Source organism: Amphiprion ocellaris, chromosome 10 (assembly GCF_022539595.1).
Source record: "Amphiprion ocellaris isolate individual 3 ecotype Okinawa chromosome 10, ASM2253959v1, whole genome shotgun sequence".
NCBI classification, from domain to species: domain Eukaryota; kingdom Metazoa; phylum Chordata; class Actinopteri; family Pomacentridae; genus Amphiprion; species Amphiprion ocellaris.
Genome location: NC_072775.1, coordinates 17,885,122 through 17,912,671, shown reverse-complemented (window position 1 = coordinate 17,912,671; position 27,550 = coordinate 17,885,122). Strand labels below are relative to the sequence as shown.

At 42.3% G+C, this 27,550-nt stretch overlaps 1 protein-coding gene across 1 annotated transcript; it reads left to right on the top strand.

Moving 5' to 3' along the window:
* The first annotated feature begins 467 nt into the window (after nucleotides 1-467).
* On the top strand, nucleotides 468-27,550 carry LOC111579931 (apoptosis regulator Bcl-2-like). The gene is made up of 2 exons (XM_023287463.3): nucleotides 468-1,590; nucleotides 24,957-27,550. Exons 1-2 carry the CDS (start codon nucleotides 1,042-1,044, stop codon nucleotides 25,092-25,094), a joined length of 687 nt encoding a protein of 228 aa, XP_023143231.1. The 5' UTR covers nucleotides 468-1,041; the 3' UTR covers nucleotides 25,095-27,550.

The window sequence follows — 27,550 nt, the reverse complement described above, 5'->3', positions numbered from 1 at the left end:
CAAAGGAGGATTTTTTATTTTTTGGCAGAATGCAGGACTTTCGATGCCTTGTTTGTCCTGATAAAAAATAATAAGACTACATGTGGGATACAAGAGGTTAGAATGGGAATAAAAGAACACAGGGAAATTGTATACAGGTGGATCCGTTTTGCACTGCAAGGTTGGATCTCCATCCACAAGGGGGTGGCTGGACCACATCAAAGCAGCCCTTCAGCAGGACGGGGTGCTCCTGTGCGCCTCATGAATAATCCTTTCAAACCCTTTTCTTGTGTTGGAAAGCAGCTGAAGGCATTTCTGCTCATATTTCTCTAAGTGAAGCTGCTCCCATAATGGGGCAAAACGCGTATTGAACGTACAATCAGGAGAATATGGACTAATAATGGTTTTTAGTGCAGTTCTTCGTGTGCGCTGCGTAGCCAAAGGAATTACTTTCCGCTACTGACGTCAGGAATACCTCACAGCAGAGCGCGGCCCACTGGCGGTGGGCAGGGAGCTGCTGAGGAAGATATGAGGAGAAATCGTGGAAGAGGACTCAGTCCGACCTTGTCTGGCTCACAGTCCCGCGCCAGCTCGTGCGTAACGCTGCTAAAATAAGTCAGCCGCGTTCAAAGCCCCTTTACGCGCGGACAACTTTGGCTTTCATTTAGATTTTTTTTTTAAATTCGCAACACATCCACGTCTGGGTGGTGTGCACAGGAATAGAGCAACACTACTCCAACCTCTTCCGCATATTGGATTTCTATGCAAAGAGAAGGTCGCCAACGTCCCTCCGAGGATTCGGGAAATGAAGACTGCTGCTCACACGGATTCCGTATTTTTTGACTTCTAGACGTTTTTCTGCGCAGCTTGGTTCAAGGGATTTCCCCTCCAGTCTACCAAGTATCCGCTCCCTGTGTGGGATCAGTCGTTGCATCGCTTGCATTTGAGTATAACCTAGTTTTGGACAAGCCAGTGCAGAGCGCTGTACAGCGCACAAATTCGATCAGAATGCATTTTATTTAGGAGAACCTCTGAACAGACAAAGTGCCAACAGAAGCCGGAATGGCGAACGAGTGTAATCGCAATATTGTAGAAAAGTATATCTGCCATAAACTCTCCAAACGGGGCTACGTGTGGGGGTTTGATGATGTCCGGGATGAAGATGCTGCTAATAACGGGTCAGTAGTGGACCCTCCGCCGACTTTGGTCCGTCGGTGCCATGAAGCCAGCACCGGGCCCGACAACGAGAGCGACCCCCACCTCTGCAGACGGCTCCCCCAGTCCGACCCGCACGCTGCCATCCACAGAGTCCTGCGGGAGGCTGGAGATGAACTTGAAAGACTGTACCAGCCGGACTTCACGGAGATGTCCAGGCAGCTGTATCTCACCTCCACCACGGCGCAGAGGAGATTCGCCGAGGTGATAGACGAACTGTTCCGGGACGGGGTGAACTGGGGCCGGATTATCGCTTTCTTCGAGTTCGGGGGGACGGTGTGCGTCGAGTGCGCGGCCAAAGAGGAGATGACATCGCAGGTGGACAACATCGCGGAGTGGATGACGGAGTATTTAAATGGACCTCTTAACAGCTGGATACAAGATAACGGGGGATGGGTAGGTCTGATTCCGTGTAGTTGAGCGCTTTTGCAGTTGTGTGCCACGGGGGCGCAGAAGTCCTCTGTAGCTCTGATAGAAGGGATTTTAAGCGGGCTGGTGAGATCAGCTGATGCATACATGTTGAGCTGAGGCCTAAAGGTGTGTTCTGATGCGGCTAAATGTGGCTCAATATCGAAACCACGCGTGTAGTCGATCATTAATAAAATCATTCTTAAGATGTGCCCGTGACGCACAGCAGCGCAGACGCTCGAGATGAACGGCCTTACTTGTGAGCCGCTCTGATTGGAGGATGGTGTTGGCTGTTAAACTCGTCTGACCAATCAGAGGGTGATCTGTGTCACACCTCCCGACGCTCCAACATGAAACCCGCCCTGTCAAGTGTACAGCCAGTGGCGGCCACACGGCTGCCATGGAGCTTAGAGGGAAGTGGAGTGAGATCTGGGGGAAAGTAGAAGCTCATTGAAATCGAGGGTTTGATGCATCCTGCTAGAAAGTATAAAATGTATATTACAGCGTCCATTTATATGTGCAGGACGGTGCATCAATGCTGCTGTCAATGGATGCATTGGTCCATGATTCCAGCAGGATGGAGGAGGAGGCCAGACACGTCAGCAAACAGCAAACTATTGCATTAATGCGTTCAGGCTTCTGGGCACAACTGGACAAGCTTCAGCTATCTGAGGCCTTTTCCACACATCTAAGTGACACATATGCTTCAGGTACACATGAGGACAGGCATCTTTGCTCCACCTTTACCTGCTTATTTATGCACACATTCACGGAGAAATCTGAAAGAAGCAGCGTTCAATTTTGCAGCGATGCTTTTTGCAAACTGTTGTTCAGCTTTCCAGCCCTGAAAACCTGCAGATCTGCGGTGAATCAGCCTGTAATTAGCACACCTAATGAGAGAATAACATTTGTGCTGCCTGGTTATCTTCGCTGGAAGGTATCTTAAATGGAGTGTGTGTGTGTGTGTGTGTGTGTGTGTGTGTGTATTTGTAGGAGGCTGAGGGGGCCATCAATGATTCATATCGAACGTTCCATCTCAAAGGATAGCACCGTTTAACATTCCCCTTGAGTCTGCCTTGCCCCTGGAGGTGGCAGGTTGTGCCACATATCAAAGGCAGGCAACAGAGGGAGGGCCCTCCAGGAACACGCAGTGCTAATCTGCAGCTACTATGTTTAACATGCAGTCCTCTGTGCATCGAGGTTGGAACTCTATTGTCTGCTTTTTTAGACCTTCGCCTTGAAGCTTGCACAGATTGGGCCGCGGAGATGCCTGCTCGAAGTCTCTGGAGTCTGTGCCCACTGTGCAATAATGTAGGTCATCATTGTCTATGTTTTACAGCTGGGTGGATATGACTGTCTCTGCATCCACTGGAGAGAGACGCACAGTACAGCCCCTTAATCCAAAGGATTATTTAGGATTATTTCAAAGCATATGCCTGCAGTTTGGGTCAGTTTGGTGGATTTCCACTCTGGGGAATCAAAAATCCTATCCAAATTATTTTTTAGCTCAGATAGGCTCCAGAACAGTCTAATATGTTAGCACTGGCTCATGTGTTTTATCTTTAGCACAGATAGACACTGGTGTTGATTAATATTCATTTGAATGGCTGTCAGGTAGGGAATTTCCCGAAGTGTGGGCTGTAGTGATTACATGACCTTTAATAACTGATACAGAGCATTGTCTGTGCTCTAGATTGGGTTTGTGATATTTGGCTTCTCCATTTTTTATTGACACGTTGGCTAGATTTTAAAATGTGATATAATGTAAGTCACTGTATTGTTCAGCATGGGACAAAAAGGTTATTTAGCCATACTGTCCACAGATGAAGCTGAACTAAAGGCTTTGTTTTATACTGAAGGGTTTGAGAAGTTTCTTTGAGACGTATACGGCAACTAAAAGACGGTCGATTTTGATCTGACCTTTGTCTGAATTATGAATTCCCAGATAATGCTGCAGAGATTATTAACCAGAATTGTAGAGATGCCATATCATCAAATTCTGTCCACAAGCTCAACAGTCTTTATGCAGTTATTGGGATGTTCTATTTTCATTCTAGACTTATTGAAATATGCAGTTTTATCTTTTCTGAATAGCATTTTCTAACATTAAAGTCTAAACACAGTTTTATTCATTTATATTGTTACCTTAAGAGAAGCCATAATCAGACACTGAGCTTAGAAATCAGCCAATAAAATATATATCCACCATTTTCAAGTTTATGATTGAAAATGTATTTGGACGCCCCAAGGAAAAAAAAAAAACAAGGACGTGACCTCAGTGTCCTCAGTTGTATCTGCAGCCCTGTGAGGACTGAACAATGACCACCACTGTTTGGAAATAATCTGGCATCCAGTCTTTCTTGTGTGTGTGAAAGCTTTGAGTGCATTGTGATGAAGCAACTGTGCTACATTTGTACATCTAATCTCATATTAGGCTTTGCTGAAAGACTCCATCTCCATTGGGGTCACTCTTTTTTTTTTTTTTAGGTACATATGGGTCAGTTTATCCCCGATTTTCTGCAAGAAGATGGATAGAAAGGATTCAGGATAAAACAATCACTTGTGAAGAGCTCAGTGTATCTTGATTGAAGGTACAAACCAGAAAGAGAAACATTATTCTTCTAAATGAAGTTTAAACCGCTTTTTAAACATAGAAGACGCTCAGTAAACTTGGTTAAATGTGTGTTTACACAGGTTGTGTTTGTGCTCACTTCCACCATCACAAACATTGTGTTGTTGTGGAGAAGAGGTGAGTCTTGAGTTTTCCACAGCTCTAAAAACAAAGGTGGGGGCTAATCAACCTATCACTGACACTCTGACATGTGAGAGTGGTGTGGAAACAGCTTTCTATCAGTCACCCTCTGCTTCCTGTTGTTTTTGAGACAATTTGAGCCCAAAATAGGAGCGCCCACTAATCGTTGTTGAGTCTAGGCGTCGTTGGTGAGTCAAATATACTTTTAGTTAAACAAAACCTGTTTTTCAGGAGTGACAAAGTAGTTGCTGTATTTGGACAACCCATCTGGAGGTGAAATGGCTCCAATTCTGCACTGATTACTTCCAGGATGTGAAACATCGTCCTTTCATTGTCCTGAACGTTCAGTTAAAAATTCAGCCTCCGTGTTGACAGAAATTGCACTCATCAGGGGACGATTGCGTTCAAGCTGCGGCCTCACCCACACGTGGCACACCTGTGTTTATTTACAGGCGCTCGCAGTAAATACCAAGTGATTGAACAAAGTGGCAGACGGCGTCCGAGTTCTGAAATTACATGCTTGACCTCAGACATCTGACTGGGTGAAGGAGCAGCACTGAGTGAAATGCCAAAATGTGCTTCAAGAGAAAAACAGCAGTTTCACAACTGAAGGTTAACTTAGAACAACTTAAGATGTGATGTTGAGAAATGAATTGCTCTCTAATCTTAAGGGTTATTTTTTGCCATGCTGAAAAGATGGCATTGTCTGCTAGTTTAGCTCAATAATTATGTAATGGATTACCATGAGATTTTGTTGTTTTGATGAATCCTACGCTGTGGCCGTCAGCAGGTCAAAGTTATCGCTTATCTTATAATTTCAACACCTATTTAATTGCATTCAGGTTTCCTAACAGATGAATCATAAAGACTATGGTAAAACTGTCATCTCCTGTAGCATCATTTGTGGTTTGCATTCAGATATTATGAGTTACAATAATTGGAGGATCCTCTGATTGTTCATTTAGTGCCACCATCAGGCTGAAGCATAGACAGTTTCTAAAACTCTGACTCACTGAATACAGACTGCGGATATCAGCCTGCCATTGGCCGCACATTTCACATGAATTTCTTCTCCCTTCCACTATCTATTGTATCAACATTTTCAAAATTCCCCTCACTATGGAAAACACCTACAACTTCCAGGCTAGCAACCAAATACATAGAACATTTTAAGCTTTGATGATGCTCTGAGGATTTGGATCATGCAGTAATGCACCCCAGCTATTTTTTTTCAGTGAATTATCCATTTTAATGACAGTGTTTGCCTTCCTGCATGCAAATGCTAGACCAAAACTATTCCTTCATCACTTTTTTAAGGGGACGTTGTTGCTGGCTTAGCGCCACCTGATAGAACTAAGAAGTATGCGATTGATGAAAAGAAATGCAAACAAACCGGAGCATTTTTTTTTGTTTATTCTGTGTTGTAGAATGATCTGACTTTGTGAGATCAATAGAAGATGAAAGTAGGTCTTGGTCCTTTAAATTGCATCCTTTATAATGACCAATTGAGGGTGACTTCTCTGTTTGCAATTTGTATCAAAGTCAATGAGAAGATGGCTACACTTCTAACTTGAATTATTACTGCTGTAAACATTTTCTTAATGAGTTTACGGTCTTAATCGCTAGTTTCAAGCCTTTTTGAACACAGTAGGATTTAGATTTTGTAAATTATGATCATGTTTAAAGTAAAATATAGGATGAAGCGGGGTATGTTTTAGGGCAGGGCTGCCTTGTGATTAAAAGTGTCCTCATGTCCTCTAGGTAGATCTACCCCTTGCTTGTTACTTCTTAGTCAAAAGACCAAAATGGTTACGGCCAGATTTTAAACTCGAAGCTTCACAGTACAATTTTACAATCCAATGGGTGAAGCTCTGGTCACCACAGCCATCTTTTATGTAGAATGTGGGTCAAAATAGTCATATTTCCAGTATGTATGAATGAATGAATGAATGAATAACCAACAACAGCTCCATCTACTTCAGCATGCTAACAATGTACCATGCATGATAGACATCAGCATTTAGCTCTGTACAGTCACAGGCAGCTGCTAGCTTGGATATAGACTCTTGTTTTTGTAAAGCAGGTGAGAGGAAGGAGTTAAATCACCCAAAAACCTTTTTTTTGAAGTCTCAGATGGTAAGATCAGGTGTCTATGGAATGCTTCTGCTCGCCAGGTGGCCTATTTCTCTATTTTCAGTGTGTGTGTGTGTGTGTGTGTGTGTGTGTGTGTGTGTGTGTGTGTGTGTGTGTGTGTGTGTGTGTGTGTGTGTGTGTGTGTGTGTGTGTGTGTGTGTGTGTGTGTGTGTGTGTGTGTGTGTGTGTGTGCGTGTCAGTAGAGGACAATGTAAGTCTGGGTTGGGTCCATCCTGTGGGGGATTCCCTGAGCACAATCCGCTCATCGATGGGTGGGACCTGCATATTGCTATGGTATAGCGGGCATCTGGCTGAGCCCCTCGTTGTCGAGGTTGAGTGGATCTGGGACAGCAAGGAAGTCATTAATCTCCATCTAGGTGACACGTCGGCAGAGCGGGGGACAAAAAAGCAAAACCCAAACAAATCACAAAGGAGGCGCACAGGCAGCCACTCACAGGAGAGCAAGAAAAAATTCTTGATGAGATCTCACTTACATCCAATTTGCGTCTCCTGAATGCAAATTCAGTCTGTTTAACTCGAGTCAATACTAATCAGGGTAGCATTCAGGAAGTGTTCGAGGCTATGCTTCCCTCGGCTTTGAACTCTCGTTTTCCTTACAAAACGTAGTCTGTATTGACGGTGAAAGGAACGCTACATCTGAGAACACATGCTTTACAGTGTAATGAGCTCCATAAGTCATGATTGATCCATCCGTTCTGAGCTAGAAATCTTTTCACCCTGTGTGCCGTCACAGTCAATCACTTACTTTTTTTTAATTTTTTTTTTTTTTTTACATCTGTTAATTTGTAGCTGCAGAACAGTCTGGTCTCACAAATTAGAGTGTGGATTGAACACTGTTTTCTTGTTTCCAGCAATCAGACAGAGGAATAAATGATTACTCATGCAAGTAGGATTTAGGGCTTTTTCCCTCCCAGCCGTGAAGTAACAATGTAATTGCAAGCAAAAAAAAGACAAGAAAAAAAAACTCCAACTAAAGCTGAGTTTAGAGATTTTGACAACAATGTTATCTCTTGATGTGGACTCCCAGCTCTGTAATGGAGACTGTACAGCACAAAAGAGCTTAATGTGGCGAGAAGCAGCCAAGATTTTCCCCTGTACTGTACCCCTTTCGCTGCGCAGGCCTCGGTCGCTCACCATCTGCCACTGTGTTTACACCCATCAGCCCGGCAGCTGTAATCTCAGGAACATTTCCTACAAACTGCAGGCTGCTTTCGGCTGAAACTCTGAATCAGGCTGACAAGAAGGCTTTCTTTCAGTCACAGGCCTGTAGAGATCTGTATTCTCTCTGCTATCTGGGTCTGTGAGATGCTCAAAGCACAAAGACCTTTGATCCAAATATTTCGTTTTGTGTGTGGAATACTTAAGAAAGCAGATTTAACCCTTTACTGTTAGTTTTAGAGTTTGAGTGGCGGTATATCGACTCTTTCAGACAGTTTTGATGCTGAAAAAGGTTTCATCTATGTAGGTAGTCTATAATGACAACATAATTGGACATTACCTTAAGTTTTACGCTGATCATTTGCATGTATATGTCCATGAAAGCAGAAAATCCAAGACTTGTTTTGTCTGGATGCAGTGCAATAAATAATTCAGTCATTTATTCACAATTTCAACTGTAACTCTTTTATTATCTGACAATAAAACTGAGTCAGTCCTCAAACTGCAGCTATGCTATCAGTCTTAATTATAGAAGAAGATGCTGTGAAGACAGAGGACGTCTCTCTGAAACTAGATTCACTCAAATACAGGATTTTTGTCATGCCTTTGACTGGAACATAAGGTCAGGCGCTGGGTTTGATCTCTTTTCAGCTTCAAATGACACTGTTTGCCTCTGTGTCATGTTTACCATAATTTACCATTCCACACATGCCGAGCATTTCATGAACGTGCCAGAGATGTGGACCTTTGCTGTGCATGAAGGGAAAAAACACTGCAAAAACAAGATTAAGGACAAAAAAAAATGCTGTTCTGTTACAGTTGTAGGGAATATAATTCTAGTGCTTTACAAGGGCTGTGCCTCTTTTTCCACGGCCTCACTTCTCTCCAGAGACCCTCCACCCCGTCCTGCAGTGCTTATTTCTGGGCCTTCTCAGGAGAGCTGCAGGAATGTCTGCTGGGGAACAGCAACTGTAAATAAATAATGGAGACGACCTGGGTTTTTCTTTCCTGAGTGGCCCGTGCAGGGTGTGGGCGATTTCTTTTTTTTTCCTTTTTGTTCTTTTGTTAGATAATCATGTCAGCGGAGCATGTTTCATTCGGAAACACGTGCTGACGTGAGGGGGCTTTGTTTATTTTGTGTCCCACAAAAACCTCTCCATGTCGGACCTCCGGGGTCGTGTGAGCGCACAGATCGGTGAATTCATCCATGTGATTAAGCTGTTTAAAAGCACTCCTGTCCTGCTCACAGCACATGCTGATAAATAATATATGGAACAGCTAAACTCGGACACTAAATGGACGTCCCTCCAGTAGCCGCCTGTGCTCCAGTTGACAGAACATTTCTTCTTTCTTCCCATATTTTTCTTCCATTTTCTCCTGCCATGTATCTTTCTCTTACCCCAGCACCTGAGACATATTCATTTACCCACATACACGTGCCCAATCCCTTCATAAACAACACACTAATACCCTGAGACCTGACTTCCAGTGTCAGGTAACGCTCCAGATCCCTGAAAAATGCAGGGACATGTGAGAGGCCTCTAAATATAGAAGTGTTACCATCACTGCTCCCGTGTGGTCCTTTAATTGTCCTGTTACACATAAATCCCTGCCCTGTTTGCTTCTGTGCTGTCGTCACGCCCACATCACACAAACCCACCACCATCTGCATGGAAAAAAAGAAAAACAAATGCCCTAATGAACCGTTTGAGATGGCAGATAAAAGAGTTTTCCACCTTTCCTGTCATGGTGCTAGCTGGATAATGAGGAGCCTACTGAGACATGGGCTGACTTTGCCACTAGGCACACCCTTGCAAGTGGCGTAGCATATCAATATAGGGCAAGGTTAAATTGTTCCTCCGATTGTCTCGCTACTGTAGATATTTTTGGGACAAACCCCCAAAAGGGTTTAAAAGAGATTTGATATTTTCAATTATTTTCCAGAGCCACAACGGCCACTGCTGTTTGAAATGCAGCACAGAGGGTCTCATAAATTTCTTTCTAGTTTGCAAAGGCGCAGTTGCATGTGGAGTGTAACCCAAATATATGTTTAAGTTTTTCTTGATGCCTGTCAGAAATATAAAATGGAAACACAAATGCTGGTGTTCCTTAAATGAAAAAAAAAACAAAAGTTTATTTTTCAGCGGCATAAACACTGTAAAGCAGAAGTTAGCAGGTCACTTTGGGATGACGAAAATAGCTGTAAATGTAACACTGACTTATTATCAACTACTGTTTGCTCATTTAGCATATTCAAGGCAATTGGCTGTCTGGCACCTAACACATTTAAATCTAGTACTCACTGTCTTGAACATGCTGTTTTGGTTTACACTTAGAAAATATATATCCGCTCCGCTATGTTCATTGCTAGTTGCTGACTTTGACAGCTGCTGACATACACTAGGTTTATCAGATTGTTGAAGCCACCTGATGTCATTGGAAACAAGGCTGATGAGAGTAAATCAAAAGTTTTAGGTTGTAAAACCAAAACAATCAGCTGAAAGATGCCAAAATGCTCCATAAAGGCGAGGAGAACTGGATTATTTGATCCATTGCTGATACAAAAACATAAATTAATGCAGCTTTAAACAAAAAATGAAACTATCTGCATGGCTGGTTAAGTGGTAAAATACGGTTTGGTGATTCGGTGAACTGACCCTTTAATGTTTATAAAGTTCACATACACACAGGCAGGCAAACACAGAAAGCGGATGTGCTGGTGCAAATCAATTATTTGCTGTCCACAAAATGGCTGTGTACACACTCGCGCATATGCATACACACATATACGCTGCGACACATCAGCATGTACACACACAAGCGGATGTGGTAGTGTGAATCAATAATGCTGTGTTGTCACAGGGTGACATGTGAGCCATGGCAGGGAGCAGATGGCCCCGGGGTGCCTTGCTTCCTGTTAGCCGTGCCATTCAGCCTCAACACACACACACACACACACACACACACACACACACACACACACACACACACACACACACACCACTACCATCTCTGCTGGGATTTCCCGGTGCAGCTAGCCACAGCACTGGCCATTAACAAACAGCATGCCATTATTGGCTCTTTCTCTGAAATGCTGAGTACATGGCCTCCCAAAAAATGACAACAGCCAGATAATGGTAAATAGATTTCTCTGCCTTATCCATGGAGGTCTGGAGTAAATAATTCTCTGCACCCCCTCCCCAATGTGATTTTTTGGCAGCAGAGCGAGTAGCCCACAGGAAATCGGATCTGTTTCTGTCGACGCTGAGTGAGGTCAGCCATTGCTCGGATATCACTTTGACTATGTTCTATTGATTGAGCGTTTCCGATGGTTTGTGTTTGCGTCTCTGAGCAGAGACTCAATTAACACAGTGAACCAGTGACTGTAGACGTCAGAGTGTGCGTGAAGGCGATTTAACTAAATTCATTCTGAAGGAAAGCATGCCTTTGTGGAAAGACCTTGGAATGACGTTTTAGCACCTTTTTTTCCTGACGGCTTTCAGCTTGGTGTGTGTGTGCGACCTGAAGCTTCTGCTCCTTGCAAAGCTCACACAGCACCACCCTGTTCGCAGTCACCTTTGATGGCGACTGATTAGGTTTGAAGTGCAGAGAAAACGATAGGCCTCTGAAGTTTGGAAGATAAAAGCCTTGCCAAGGGAACATTGTTCCTGCTGCCACAGATTGTTTTAGGGCAGCGTGCACGAATCTCCTTACCATCCTCAACTCTTGATGTCCTCTCAAACCTACATCCGCATTCTGTGGGCACGCTCCAACTGGCACCGTCACAGATAACCCCTGCTGTTTTCAGAGTATTACAACTGCACGCTTCTTCTGACAGCGACGTCTCACTGGCAGGGGCAAACCTAGTATTGCCAGGGCGTAATATTACAACAATTTCACTGAGTCTACTCTGAGGGAGCTGCCTTTAATTGGTTGTTGGGCTGTCATTGCACCTTCAAATAATGACAGATACTTCAAAGAGAACATGGAGATTTGAAAACACCAGAATTGACAGTGATTCCTTTTCTTCTTAGCGATTTTGTTTTGTAGTTTTCCAGATTTTTTTTTTGACAATGCGGCGATGATTTAAGCCCGTGTATGTTCTAAGGATGCAGTCATCTTATTACTTATGTCAGAGCAAATTTTTTATGATGCCAGGAGTCAGTTATGTCAGGCGCCATTTTGCTTTATAGGGGAGTTTTAGCTCCTGTCTAGACGAGGCTCGTGTCGGCAAATATAACCACCAGAAGTTTAATCAACTCTGCAAATTGACTTATAAAGTGCTTCATTTATCTTTCACATTTTATGGCACTTGGTGAAAACGTTCTAAAAAAAAAAGAAGAAAGAGTCCAATAAGTGGTCCCCTTTTTTTATTTAGGAGAATTTTAGTATACCAATGTAAAAAAAAAAAAAAAAAAAAAGAAGACCTTTGATTGTCAGTGTGCCGTTTTATCAGCCAGCTTTGCAAACTCATTTTCTGATACCACCCAGTCTGTCACGACCAACTCTCAGGCCATCTGACCTTCAGTGTTTCTAGGTCGGAATTCAAATGAGTCCACATTCCTGCTCTCCAGGGAGGACTGGAGGTTAAAAATATTCCTGGATGAAATAGCTGGACTTCAGAAGGTGTCTTTGATCAGAAGGTGAGGCTAACAGGGTTGTGGAGGAGGAGGGGGTGAGACGGAAGGGCGAGCAATAAGAGGAGGCTTATAAAGCTATAAAGAGGCAATCTTACTGCCACATGTGCTGCAGCCAGGTCGAGACTGACGCGGTAATTGCTGGGGAAATAAAGACGTATGGATGGTGGGCAGAGGGAGATCAGGTCACCAGGGTTAAAAGACTGTGGAGCCAAGAGAGCAAGGTGTTTTGATTTGAGTTCAAGCTGGTGAAAAAGTGGGCGATGCAGGAGAAAATAGCATCACTCCACGAAAATTCATAGAGCAAACTTAGGATAAAGTTGCTTGTTAAAGTCATCTGACTCAACAATCATCTGATTCTCAGCTGATCCATCTGCTGACTAGAAAGCAGAAACATCCACATGAGCATTACATCGCACAAAATCCAAACAAGCGCATTTAGGACACTGCTAGCCTTGTATATGCGTACATCCATTTCCCTTTGGCCTTGTTTTGAAATTGTAAAGCCTAATTATCAGTGTACAGCAAGGATCAGTGCAGCTCACCTCACAATAAACCCTCGCTGAACACCACTAATAACGTTCTCTACGGATGATTCCAGTGAGAAATCCTCCTCCATTATGAAACCAACATGTGCCTCATTAGTTTTCTGCACATTTTCACACCAGACTTTCCCCGTCACAATGGGCAACTTATTATCATTCATCAGGTAGGCTGTGCTTGTTTCCCTTTGGTCTCTGCACACAGACAGGGAAGGTCACACAGCTCTGAATGAGCCAACCTGCTCCAGATAGTTCAAACAGTCGGCCTTTTTTAAAGAACGCTATACAACATCGCTCTCTGCAAGGTCTCTGCGAGTCACATTGAACTCAAACCAAAGCAAGGACGAAGGACCATGAAGGGAATTAACATCCAACTCTGCTCATAGCTGCATGATCAAGCTTCAGTTACGTACATTTTCTTACTTAAAAGACATATTTGTTGTATTACATAATGCAAGTGCAGGGTGTAGCCATGTTTCTTGCAGTTGACTTATCTCAAGGCTCATTCCTTCTCATATCGGGCCTCTCGGGCACACACAGTGCAGTTGTTTGTTTCCACACATCAATGCATTCCTCTCATTCCTCTCCCCCTGACTGGATGAAAATCAGCTGGTTGCCTGAGAGAGGTCAGTGAACTTTTCCCCAGTATTCCCAGCCTGAATAGAAGTAGAAGAGTGGTGGTGGTAGGGGGGGGCTCACAATCATACATAACATAGGCTGTGGTTATATGCTTGGATTTCTCATTCGGAAGCTGGATTGTGTAAGAAAAATTATTGCTTCCCCTTCCCTCCCCCCTTGTTTCAAAATGACCTCATGTTCCATGCAAGATGGAGACGATTTTGCAACTTCAGTCGTCAGTCTGTGGGAAAGCTGCTTCCCTTACCGCACTGAGTTTTGCTTTGTCTTCCCGCATGAGGTCTTTTTTTAATCCCCTCATGCGAACAGTGAAAGAGGACGTATTTGGATCTTTTAGTGAAGCAACAGCGCAGCATTGTGAAAGTGCTCCATTGCAGTGGAAGCTCAAAACTGTATTCAAAGCAAAATCAGGCAAAATGAAGATTCTCAACAAGCAAGAACATGTTGGCGTATCTTACTTATTCAGTGTTTTTTGCTTTGTTTCTCTTTTAATTAGATTGAAGTGGGCAGGACTCGGATGATGAAAGGGGTTGGAACCAATCAAGAGTTTACAGTATTTGAATAACAGTCTTGATTAAGCGCAAAGTTCCTGACTTTTAATGGCAATCAAATCCCTCATAACTTTGGATCCTTTATTCCGACTTGCTCATTTAAGCATGAATAGTTAGCTTTATCTGGGGGCATTAAGTAGAAGTTGTGTCAGCACACATAGATACTTTCCACCAGTTACAGTGAATGACTTCTCTGTGACTTTGTGGAAACTCCACTTCGACTCCTCTCTGCTTCAAAGGTGTTCCTCCTGAGAGAGCTGCACCTCAAACAGATGATTGTTTTCTCTGACATTATCGGACATCTGAGATCCTCAATCTGCTCCGCTCTGCTCTCCTCACAGCATGCCTCGTCCCAGACTGTGGCCTCTCTCATTTACATGGGTACACGGAGAACACATCTAAAACCTGAAACCTGGCCCCCGTGTACTCTAATCACGTAAACCGCTCCACTATCTTGTTGCCAAAACTGACAAGCTTTCATTTAGCGGCCAGCTTTACAAGATGTCTCCCGTATGAAAGAGGAGACTACAGGAGGCGCTGGGTGTCTAGCTTTGATGTTCTAATACTTTCTCCTCCACTGACATGTTTAATTCTCTATTAGATGATATTACGCTTGAGTTGTTTGGCAGCGCTTCCTAAATTACAGGGGTAATTTGGGATTTCATCAAAGAAAAAATCACCAAATTCCCGCTTTTTTGTGAACATAAAACTTGCCCTTTTGTTACGGTTTGCTGTTCCTTCAACTCGGGGCGAAGATTTAGGAGTCATTTAATGGTTCAAAACAAATACAAATCTCTTAGTTACAGTGTCTAACCAGCTGTAGCTCTCCCCTGCTGCTCCCCCCTCCGCTTTCTCCACGGTATTAGTATGACTACATGTTTGGCTTGCCTCTAGTCTTTCCCTAGTTACCCGCACAGACTCTGTGATTTAACCATACTTGGCTCTACCACAGAGAAGCCATAGTCTCAAAGCAGACAGTGATGTCATTCCTGCAGCGTCTGGCACCGGAAGTGACTTAACACTAAATGAACTGTTGAAATCCTTTCCAAAGACTTTCACTGCCCGTCACCAGTGTCTGAAAAGCCCTGTCCGGAACATTGGGATTGTGTAATTCTGTTACGTCAGGGCCTTAAAACCAAAAAGAAAAAAAGCTCAACTCACAAAGCCACGACGGAAAGCTGAATGCATCATTTCAAAAAACCAAATGACTCAGTTTTCTTGGGATTTTCAGAACAATCAGCCGCCACATGCGCTTCACATGGAGTATGATGGCCGGCTGCAGATGGTGTTCCCACACATCCCATTCATTACTCCATATACAGTCGTCGTTTTTGGCCCAGATCACTCGGGCTATTTCTGGAGTTGCCGTTTGAGATGGTGGTTGTGTGGTCTCAAGGTCTTCAGGGGTCAGCGGATCTGACTTTTCAGGCTTGGAGCAGCGTGCTGCCCCTGTCACAGGAAACGAGCCTCTCCCATGGACTGTTTGTTACAGGAGAAGCAACAGGCCACCTGGGAATCTGCTGGTTCCCACGGTCTCTATCGGCGGTTTCTATCTGAACCAGTGAGGCACAGCAGTGCAGCTTTAGGGGCTCTCATGTGCTCGTGTTTTGCTAAAATAAGAGGTGCTCTGGTTCATGCACACAACAAATACAAGCTGATTTAAAGCTGATAGAGCAGCTCCAAATGTAACATTTTTACCTGAATGTCTAATCATTAACTCACCTCGCCTTTTAAGTCCATTGAGTGCACCTGTATGGTTTAAATGCCACAGATACTGTAGCACTTTCACTTTCCAAGCAGCTCTTTACACAAGTGCTCTTTGGTATTCCTGAGTGCAAAATCTGAACAAAACGGCCCAGAACAGAGAGTTTCGCACAATTATCTCAGAAAAAGCTCCACCATTTATTTGCTTTCACACTGCGTATGTGGATTTTTAGAGCCACTAACACGTCACTTGAGCAGCTGATGTACTATGCACAGCCTCTGCGGAGAGAACACTGAGCTCTTAGACACCCAAGTGGCAGACATCCTGTCTTTACTGGAAAGCCACTCGGGTCATGTTTAATGCACTCTAAGCACACTGGCCTCCACCACACATGTGGATGATGACTTAGCGGCCCTTTTCCATCCTCTCTGCTCCTGCGCGTCATCGGTGCCCTTTTAAATGGACCGAGCAGCGGAGATGAGAGTTGTTTTATTAGATTGGGAAGCACTGAACCAGAAGCTCAGATGAAGCCTGGGTATTTATAGCAGCACAGCAGCTGTCCAACAGGATTCTGTCACTCTGTCACTTCCTCTTGGACCGGATGCTCCCGCTGCAGACATCCTCAGACGAAGCAGACATTCCCTTTTTAGCTGCATTGTATCTATTTGGAGGAGCCATTGTGCTTAGTTTTGGTGATTGTGAAGGATTTTGGATGGACTGTTCAGGCTGAAATAGGATTCAAGGTCAAAATCACAACAGTGGCTCAGTTAAAGGAGTGAAGGAAACACAGGGGCTGAGCTGCAGAGATTCATTATAAGGGAAAAGAGATTGTCTCACTGTGTGGCTTGTCCTTTGCTTTGACACGTCTTTGCTCTACATGCAGAAGCGTCTGATAGGATATGATACACTCTGAGCTTTGGTGAAGTGCATAGAGTTGATGATACACCAGAAGAGCAGAGGGAGAGCAAGTGACAGGAGAGTCTGTACAGTGTGGATCTATGCTCCTCTGAGGCTGCAAGGTTACCCAGTCCTTCATTTCATGTTGGATCAAAGCTCTTCAGTAAAAATCAATGTGCCCAACAAGAATAACGGATCACATAACTGCTCAGTCAAGGTTCTGTGAATACATAAAGAAATACTGGTCAATTTAAAACCTGTCACTGTTCCCCAAAAACCTCAGAATAATTTCTCTCTGCTACTGTACAAATTGGATTGTTTAACTGCAGTATTTCTTCTCCTCCTCCTTCTCCTCCCTGATGGGATAAAAACCAAGTTTACTGAAGCATTATACACCTCCAGAGAAACCGAAGACTCCTGGTCCTCATTTATCTGGCAAGTTCAGACAATGAATAATGGAGACAATAAAAAAAATGCAGAGTGTCATGAGGAGTGTGGGTGATTTACTGGCGATCACGTTTCATGTTCCAGTGGAGAAGACTGACTCCCACGGGAGAGCAAGCTGTTTTGTAAACACACAAATGTTGCTGACGCACATTTGAATATTTATGAGGCTTTAGGGTAGAGTCCCACGTCAAAATAGTTTCTTCCCTTACGCTTGAATATAATGTAATGACTGTGGAAAATATGAAACCTGAGTTTGCAATGAAACGAGAGAGGAAGCAAACTGAGGTTGAGGAAGGTTTCCGATTACCTTTGTTTCGCATCATCTCCTTTCTTATATCAGGCCAATATTATTCTGCGCTATTTAATTAATAAATAGCACATTATGGTCTTTTCAAAGGATGTCAGTGATGGAGAACAGCTAAAATGTTGAAAGGCTGTGCAAGGTCAGTAAAAATCTTTAACTTCCAGGTTTTGTAAAGATTCCTTTGGAAGCCATTTATACTTAATTGATTATTTCATACCTAAATAAAATTCAGTTTATTCTGACGTTACTGTATTATATGAAAAAAAATGTGGTTGAAAATTACACAAAATTGCATGTTCAAAGACTGTAAAAAAAAAAGAAGAACAAATGTCTTAACATTTTTTAACGTCTTTAAATTTTTTTCATTTTTCAGTCACACATTGCGAGAGAACAAAGTAATATTTGTAAAAATACAATTTATGATTGGGACATTATGTGCCTTTTGGCCTGTGTTTTTTTTTTTTTTTTAATTGAAATTAATGTTTTTTTTAAATGCCACATAATCTGTATTTCATTAAACATAGAAAGCCTGTGAAAAAGCTGGTAAAAATAAATTGCAATTTTTAAGCCTTTACATATATTTTTTTCTTAGAAATAATGACAAAGTATAAAAGGAAATTAAAAAATGATTTTTTTTGCTAACTTAGATACTGTAAAAACAGTGTAATTTTAATTTCACATGTAGTAAAAGAATGAATTAACATTTATAAAAATACTTTTTTTTAAAAATTGGATGACCCTAAATAGACAGGCCAAAATGTAAATGATTACATTTTCCATACCAACACACCCACTTCAAGATGTTCAATTTAAAATCGTACTATTTTTGCTTCAGGAAAGAGTGATCTGAGTAGTTTCCTGTCGATTAACTAGTCAATTAAGTATCTGTTATCAGTGTGTTTTAAATCAAATGAGCCAGCATTACTGTTTTCCAGTCAGATCCACTAAAAGTTTGTGTATTCACTGAGCCACGTTTGTACGGCTTCCCAGCTTCCCCGTTTGTCATCGCTTGGCTGAGAAGCTGTTGTTTCCAAGTATTGCAGTATTGTCACAGGATAGTGAAGGGCTCAGTGTCCTCAGCTCCAAGCTGTTTGCTGCTGCTGACACAGGGGGATTCACCGGGTAATGAGTGTTGCAACAAACTCCTCCGTCATCTCATTTTTGCCAGGCTGGTCGATGGATGACTCTCGGGGGACTTGATCGATCCTGACCTTGCTGCCAGACGAGCGCTCGCTGTCCTGTCAACTATTATGTCTAGAGAGTGTTTTTCTGCACTCGTGCACGCATTCATACATAAAATAATAATATTCACACATGAAAGGGAGAGCTATAAATATATATTTTGATCAAAACAGATCAATTACAAGGACATTAATGCCTTCCTTGCATTTTTTTAATCTTCCATTACTCCCCCTTGGCTACTGAAATGGGAGTTTTGTTTGACTTTAATTAGCTGCGGAGAGTCTGCAAGAAGCTCATTAGGAAATCAAAGAGGGGCGGCAGGCGCACCATATGCAATATTATAAGTATACTGCTACGTGAATGCTTAGGAAATAAACAGAGCGTGGGGAGAAGCTCGGTTCAGGGGTGAATATAGCAGCGGAGCCACAACAGGCACTTTAATTACAAGTTGAACTTTAACCCACATCCCTTTCTCTCAGTCTCAGTCTTCCCACAATTACCCACAGAAACGTCCCAAAACAGAGATGGCTGCCTAATCATTTTTCTGTTTTGGCAAAGTGCTGCTTGGGGTTTTAACAGAGCTAGCCAAGCGCACAAGATGACTCATTATCTTCCACACAAGCCGTGGAATCATTCCCAAAAGCGAGGGGGAGATACCCAGAGGAACTGACAAATGTTTGGTATTTCCTGTTGCCCATAAGATAGCGTAAGGCCATCTGAGGGAGACAGCAGTGTAAAAATCTCTTTGTGTCCATGAGAAAGACGCTGAGAAAAAACCCAGAGGTGTAAATCATGTGAAAAACAAATCAGAGGTCGAGGACAGGCTCTGTCCCACTGGTGGGAAAAGCAAATCGTGTGTGAAGCTTCCAGCCTGGGTAACCATGACACTCAGGCAGAAAGTTGCCACCCCATGGCTGAGTATGGGATCCTCTCAAGCCCTCGCTGTTGAGTCTGACTCTTTCGCTCTGTGCGGATCCCTCTAAGGGATTCATTGTTTGCAGTAAAAAATGAAGCAAAGCGAGTGTGTAAACCTGGATAGACTTTCCAATTGGCTTCCAGGTCTCCGCAGATTGGCCGTGACCTTTTAAAAGCCATTGATCCAAAAAATGAATACTGCAGAGAACTGTAGTCTGGACTTTATTTCCCAGATGCACACCTGCTGCTGGTGGCAGATGGCTTTGCTGCAGGGCAAAAACGGGCTTTTGAGGATCATAAAATCTTTTGTTGAATGCAGATGTTTTGTCTTCTCCCGTCCCCGTCAACTTTCCGTGTCCTTTTCTACAGCTGCTTATCGTTATTTTCTTCAAAGGCTTCGGATTTTCATAATGACAGTCAGTACAGATGGAGGAGAGAAAAAAAGAGGGTGAGAGGAGAGAAAGAAGGGAAAGAATGGAAAGTGCCAGTGTTTGTTTTTCACACCACTCACATGGTTGGCAGCAGTTGCTTGCTACTGTGTGGGTGAAAAAAGTTCCAGGAGCTGAAGTGGAGCATGTCTCAGTCTCATGATATCCACCTGACATCCTCCCCCTCCTCCTCCGTCTCTGCTTCCCAGCTCTCCCCTGACTCAGTCTGCGCTGCCCTTCTGAGATTCTTTTAAACATCCATCATAGCTCTTACGAACCTCTTACTGTAATTGGCCCACTTTTGTTTCAGACTTAAATAGACGATAATCTACGGCGACTGTCTGGGACGCGTCAAGGACACACATCATGAGTTTGCCATTTCGCTGAGCCCTGCTAGCGGTCAGTCACATGCACTTGCTGCTGGGTCCAGTGTTACAGCCTCAGCAAACTGTTATTTTCCAGGACTAGGTGAGGAAAAGAAAAAAAAAGATGGCAGTGTTTTTGCCAGCCAGCACATTAACCTCAGCTGGAGGTCTGACTGAAGAGCTTGTTCTCTTATTAATACCTGAATCCTGCAGAGGAGGAGGTGTCATCAGTCAGACAGAGCTTGTTCAGTACTGAACAATAAAGCTGTCTGACATTTTGCTGTCCACCCCAGCAGCAGCACAGCTCCAGGGAGGGTGACACAGGTCGGCCTCCCACTTTGGTCCAGATTGAAATCTCTCTAAAACAATTAGATGGACTTATATGGCATTTTGGTCAGACACTCATGGTGCCCAGAGGATGAATCATAATGACCCTGGTTTTCTGGGATTTTTTTTTTTTGAAGCTCCACTGACAGGTCTAAAGTGTAACTTAATCTGTGAAGTAAATGATTGTAACTGAGTACATTTACTCAAGTACTGCTATGAAGTGCACTACTAAGCTAATAATACTTGAGTATTTCCCTTTAAAGCTACTTTACGCTCAAACTCCACTACATCTCTGAGGTAAATATTGTACTCAACACTCCCATCGATTCGTCTGACAGCTGTAGTTACTTTTGAGATAAAGATTAATAACATAACAAGTTTTTACAATACAATACATCATTATCCCCATCCTCCCAATCCCCACTCTCACCCCAACTGGTTGAGGCAGATGGCCGCCTTCCCTGAGCCTGGTTCTGTCAGAGTTTTTTTTGTTGTTGTTGTTCCTTTCCACTAGCGCTGACACTTTGGATTTTTGGGTTCTCTGTCCTTTATTCAATATTCATACAGTTTTCACTTTACTATGTTAAGTGCTATAAAATGACATGTTGTGAATTGCTGCTATATAAATGAAATTGAATTGAATTAAAGAATAAATGATCAAATGATCCAATATCCAAAAGATGAGAGGAAGAGTTTAAAAACTAAATTCAGATTTATGTCTCAGAATTTATTTATTTTGTGTTCCTCTCCCTTAATGAACTTTTGACCCCTTTAGATTCATCTGCTGTCATTGTATATAAAACTGGATTTAAAGTAGTCCAAATTGGCTCCACCTTCAGCAGCTATGAACATTTCACTGTTAGCAATCGAATAATGTCAGATATAGTAATTTATCAGCCAAAAGGACCAGACCTGTATATTAACTTGAATATTTCAGCTACATTTTGTTACTAATAGTGCAGTAGTTTGACTTTAATGTGATTTTTCATGCAGCACTTTTACCTGTAATGGAGTATTTTTTCTTTGTTGTCTTGTATTGAATACTTCTTTCCCCACTGATTTCAAACTCTACTGGGTGGATTAGCATTCACTGTTCCTTCAGGATGAATTTAGTGATCGCTCTGGTGCTTCGGTTTAATGATATCCCATCATCCTCTGCTGCACTTTATCTTTAGTACTAATTATCTAATGTTAACAGGTCGCAGTAAGACGATACTGTCACGTTTGCCATTGTGAGCATGTGAGCATGCTGAAGTTAGTGTTTAGCTCAGAGCACAGCTTTGTCTGAGCGCAGAGCTGAGAGCGTGGATGCAGACTCCAGTCTTTGCTGTGGATAATTAGCAACGCTCGGCTGCAACAAAGAAAATGCCATGTGGTTAAAGATATTGCCGGCTGATTTAGGTGCGGACACCAGAGGGCCTAAACTGGGAAGGAACTGCTGATCCTTCCTCCCCTGTGTCACCAGCCCCCAGCCTCAGGAATGCCACAGGACGGGAAGGGAAGCAGGAAATGCTTTTGTCTCCCCACAGCCCTTCAGAATGGATGCCTCCTTTTTTTTAGGCCTGTGTGGGTTTTTGTTTGATAAAAGGAAACTCTGTGCTAAAATGTGACAGTTATGAAACAGAGGATAATTAACCAGATTTCCTTCAAATAGATCAAGGTCAAATAAAGCACGTGTATTCCAATAAAAGTAACACAAAACACAATTACTGTAAGTAAATTGACTTAAAGCCAGACAGATTAAAATAGAATGATAATAGAGTCACATGGGAACTGACACAGTAATGTTGCAGTGAATTGAACTTAACAATTCGCCATTGTTCACAGATAGGTCAAGTTACAGCTGAAAACAAAGACATCAAAGATGCACAGATTCACAGCGCAGCTACTAATGTGGTCAGCAGTGCAACAAAAGACAAACTATTCATTGGGAGCTGTTGATATTACCTCCCTTTACCCTTGCTAAAATACTCTATTGTAGTTTGGTTAATCTACTCGTGTGTGTGGGACAGCAGAGAGCTTAGCAGCATTACTTCCCGTCCAGCTGTTCATGCTGTCACTGCCTATGAGCAGATGTCTGTATTTCCTCGTCGAAGACGTGCAGTCATGGTATTCGCCCCACAGATGCTCTTTATGTACACTCACTCACACATTCCCAATTTGCAGCAGGCCTCTTTTAAAACTCCTGCTAGCAGCAGAAAGCGCAGCCCCCTCTGAGGAACATTAACAGGCTATATTTATGCTTGAGTGCTGCAGTGCTCATCTGTGTTCTAACAAAAAAAAAGCAAAAAAAATCCCACCCAAATCTGTTGCGAATGGGCTCTTTTGGTGATTCCCTTCTGTTTAGTTGGTGTGTGTGTTATTCAGCATGAAGAGTGTCTGAGGTTGTGCGTAGGAGGGTGTGAGAGCTGATGAACAGTAATGGATCTGCCTGTGGCATGGGTGTAATAACACACATATGTGATGGTAGCCAAGGGATTTACCATTTAAAGGGTCAGTTCTCCCAAATCAGGAAAAAGTAGAAAAAATAAATAGTTGTACTTTTATTTTCCTGATTTTTTATTTATTTGTTTTTTTTTACATACACTACCATTCAAAAGTTTTCGGTCTTAGAAATGCCCTTATTATTTAAAGAAAATAATTTTTTGCAATGAAGATAACATTAAATTAATCAGAAATACAGTCTAGATGTTGTTAATGTGGTAAATGACTATTCTAGCTAGAAACGGCTGATTTTGAATGAAATATCTACATAGGGGTACAGAGGAACATTTCCAGCAACCATCACTCCTGTGTTCTAATGCTACATTGTGTTAGCTAATAGTGTTGAAAGGCCAGTTGATGATTAGAAAACCCTTGTGCAGTTATGTTAGCGCATGAATAAAAGTGTGGGTTTTCATGGAAATTGCCTGGATGACCCCAAACTTTTGAACAGTAGTGTATGTGCAGCTGAGACTTCCACTCAATGCAAGGAAAATTAAGGAAAATAAAGCTGTGGAGCTCACGGCATTGAAAATATATCACATGATTTATTCATGATAATTTGTTTACATGATAAGATCACAAAAGACAATGAATAATAATAATCCCCTAATTACTGAATGTGTAGCCAAACCTCTGATATACTGTATGCTATTCCTTTGCTCCTTCCACATCCATTGTTGTCAAAAAATTATTAAAAGCTTAAATGAGGGGCGACCTGATGGTTGAGTGGTTACAGTGAACATTACATGGGCACATATGCCCCGAGCAGCAGATCCCTGGTTTAAATCCCAGCTGGGGACCATTTGCTGTTGTCTTTGCTGCATGTTCTGTCCCTGTTCAGAGAGGGAAAATAAATCTTTAAAAACACACAACTAAGATGCTGCTATGGACACAGTTCTTCATTGCATGTGCATATAAACATGGAAACTGAAGTTTATTTTGAGCTAGTCCCACATTTACTTCCCTGCTGCATAAAATATTTACTAAAGCTTCAAATATCCATCCATCTGCAGCTGAATAGAGTCCCAGACAAATGCACTATTGACTTCTTTTTGAGTAGTATCAGTAGATGTTTCATTGTCTAGTTGTTTTAGGACCCTGTTCAGATTTTGAAAAAAGTGGAATTATGTATGTAGTTGTGGCTATATTTGAAATGTTTACAATGCCAATAAAAAACGATTCACAGTCTTGGAAGATTTCCACTTTTACTGTTTTTCAACATTGACTCGTGGTCAATTGAATTAGGCTTTTTGCCAAGAATTTACAAAAAGTACCAAGTAATGTATATTAAATGTAAAATAGGCAATTGCAGAAGTATTCACCAAATTCACAACTATTTAGAAGATGCACGTTTGCCTGCAATTACAGCATTAGGCCTGTGTGAATAGATGCCAAGCAGCTTTGTGAATCTGGCAGTTTTACCCCATACTTCTGTGAAAAAGTCCCGCCACAAATTCTCAGTTGGACTGAAGTCTGCATTCTGACTCGGTCCCTTTAGAACATTCACCTTGTTTTCTTTAAACCATTTCTGTGTGGCTTTTGAAGGGTCACTGTCTTGCTGAAACACAAATCTTCTTCCAGGTCACTGTTCTCTTGCAGACTGCGTCAGGTTGCCATCCAGGATTTAATTAATAATTAATTAAATCTGTTTTCACTTGGATATGAAAGAGTCTTTATCAGTGATTTATAGTTAAAAAAAAAAAAAAAAAAAAAAGATCATATTGACAATAAGGAAAAACTTGCATGGGGGGTGAATAGTTTTTATAGGTACTGTATGTCTTTAAATGGAATAAAAATGATGGCAGGTTTATCCAAGGAGGCATATAGTTTGGCTCTCTTGTAAAAGTGTCTGTCCTTCTGTCTCTCTCAGGATGCCTTTGTGGAGCTGTATGACAGACAGAGGGACTCAGTCTTCAGTTGCTCCTGGCCCTCCATCAAGACGGTCTTCGGTCTGGCAGCACTCGGGGCAGCGAGCCTCACCATCGGAGCGTACCTTACACAAAAGTGAACAAGCCGTCTTTTCTATCAGCTTCACTTTACTTCTCAGCATCCTCCTCCTCTTTTCTTTTTCCTTTTAAAGACACCCCTGACCCCTCAGAGACAACCTTCAGACTCTTCTGAATCTGGCTCTCTTCAAAGCCTCTCACAGAAAACTCCTTCCTCGTTCCCCCTTCATGTCAAAACAGACACAAATCAAAACAACTGAAGGAACCAGGGGCACGGCCCTCAGAGCAAAGGATGTCTAGAAAAGAGGCATCTTAGATGTAATCACACTAAGCTGAAGAGAGATGAGGAATCAGTGGCATGCATCTTTTTTTTTTTGTTTTGTTTTGTTTTTGTTTTGCCTGCTTCTGTACTAGTTATAGCATGAACGCTGAGTGTTAGTGTAGACGTTGCATGTGTGGGACCTCTGTTCGGAGGCCTTGACAGTAGGGGTGTGAGGGTGATACTGGCAGAGAGGAAGCGACCGAGGCCCCGCCCCTGCTTGTTAGGGTGAAGGACCCCGTTTGAACTGTGGACTCCAGTTATCTCCCTGCAGCCGTCCTTCAAAGGACCTCCTCCACAGAACAGCTGCTCAGAATGTATAATGGAAACGGCTGGCTACGACCAGCGCAGTGTGCGTCTACTGCTTTCACTCCTCAGACAGTGAACTCTGCACACGCTGCACCATTATACTCTTCCTGGCCTGTAATGGTGGACGGGCTGGTGGAAGACTGAGCTTTCTTTTGCAGAGTTTTGAAAGCTCCTTCTTTCCTTTTTCTTTTTTTTTTTTTAAATGTTGGTTTTAGTTTTTTTTTTGCAGCACACCAAACCAAATTGAGCGGTTTGCATGTGAGAGAATATGCAAAAGAAACCTGAAAAATGTTTCTAAGCTGCTGAATATCCTGAGAGAGACGTGGAGTGCAGCACAAGAGAATGAGGTAGAAGTAAAATAAACATTTTGCATTTGGAGGGAGGAGGCCTCTGCAGCATAAACGGACCATTTTAAGAGCGCATTCCTCGAGCAAAGTAATGTGAACGAGACCACTCCTCAGCTAAATTATTCCCCTTTAAAAGTTAGATAATCACAGCCCTTTCCATTAGCACACAGCAACCCTAAAAACTATCAATCCGGGTTTATTTTCTACCTCTGTAGCAGCTTTCTTTACTCCTCACTGAGTCCATTTGTGGTCAGATTGTTTCGATGGTTTCAGAGCTGGCCCTGTCAGCACATGGAGTCCCAACAGTGACTCGTTAATGGCAGAGAACCCACTCGTAAGGAGATGGTTGTTGACGTGGACTTTAGGAAACTGGGCCACAGATGACTGATTGGACACCAGAGCCAGAGTCCCGTGTGCTGGAACCTGAGATGTCCCTTCTCTCCAGTCCGCAAATGCATCCAGTCATTGATTTGTTCCTTTCAGCCTGTTATATCGATGTTTGTCTTGTGTTACAGTCTGATGGAAAAATTTGGAAACGCTCACAGGCTCCCAAATATTTCGTCGTATACAGTGCTTAGCAAGTCGGTTATGGAAAAGTGATTTTTATTTCTCCGTCATTAAAAACTTCCAACTTCTTTGTTGCATGGATGAAAGATACTGTCTTAACACAATAGATACTCACTATGTGTAACCATATTTATAACAGAATAGACTAGAAGATGAATTAACAACAAAGAAGTTGCATTTTCTATTTATTCAGAGGTACCAGATCACAGATTTTTAACAGTGCTTTGATGAGAAATCAGTTGTTTTCACCTTTTTTTTTCTCTTCTATGGAATCACACTGTAACTACATTATTTCCTGGCTGCTATTATAACGAGAAAAATGTTTAAAAAGTGAATTTTCTGTGTTGTATTAATATTGGCTTAAGGCTGCTATACTGTTGATTTTAACTTTTACTTACAGCTTAAACTGCCACAACTTTACAGTATAGTTCTAGAGAGCTGGAAACCAAAGTTAACTTGTATTAATCTTTTAATTTAAAAAGAAAAAAACAAAATAGCTTAACGAGAGTCGCTCAGTGATCTCTCTGTGGAGGGTTTGTCTAGTGTTACTGTACTATATCAGCTTAACTTTTGTCAACTTTGTGCTCCAATCATAACTCAAGTGCTTATCTGTAAAAAAAAAAAAAAAAAATGTTGACCTGCCAGACCTAAACCTTGTCTCAGTTATCACTATAAAAACCGCCCGATTGTCATTACAACAGCTCACAGTGTGTGATATTCCCAGTGACGTGTGTGTGTCAGGAGCAGAGGGTGATTCGTGAGCAGGAATAGGAACAGTTGAACAGCAATATACTGTAATTTTTATATTCTCTGTGCATTTATGAATGTAGCACTATGGTTGCTGTACTGTTTTATGTCTATAATCGCAAACCTGTAGCACTTAAAAAAAAGTGAATTGTGTTTCTGTTGTTTACTGCTATATCCACGATAAGCTAGCAGGATCATACTGTTCCTAATAAACCAGATTTCTCAAGCA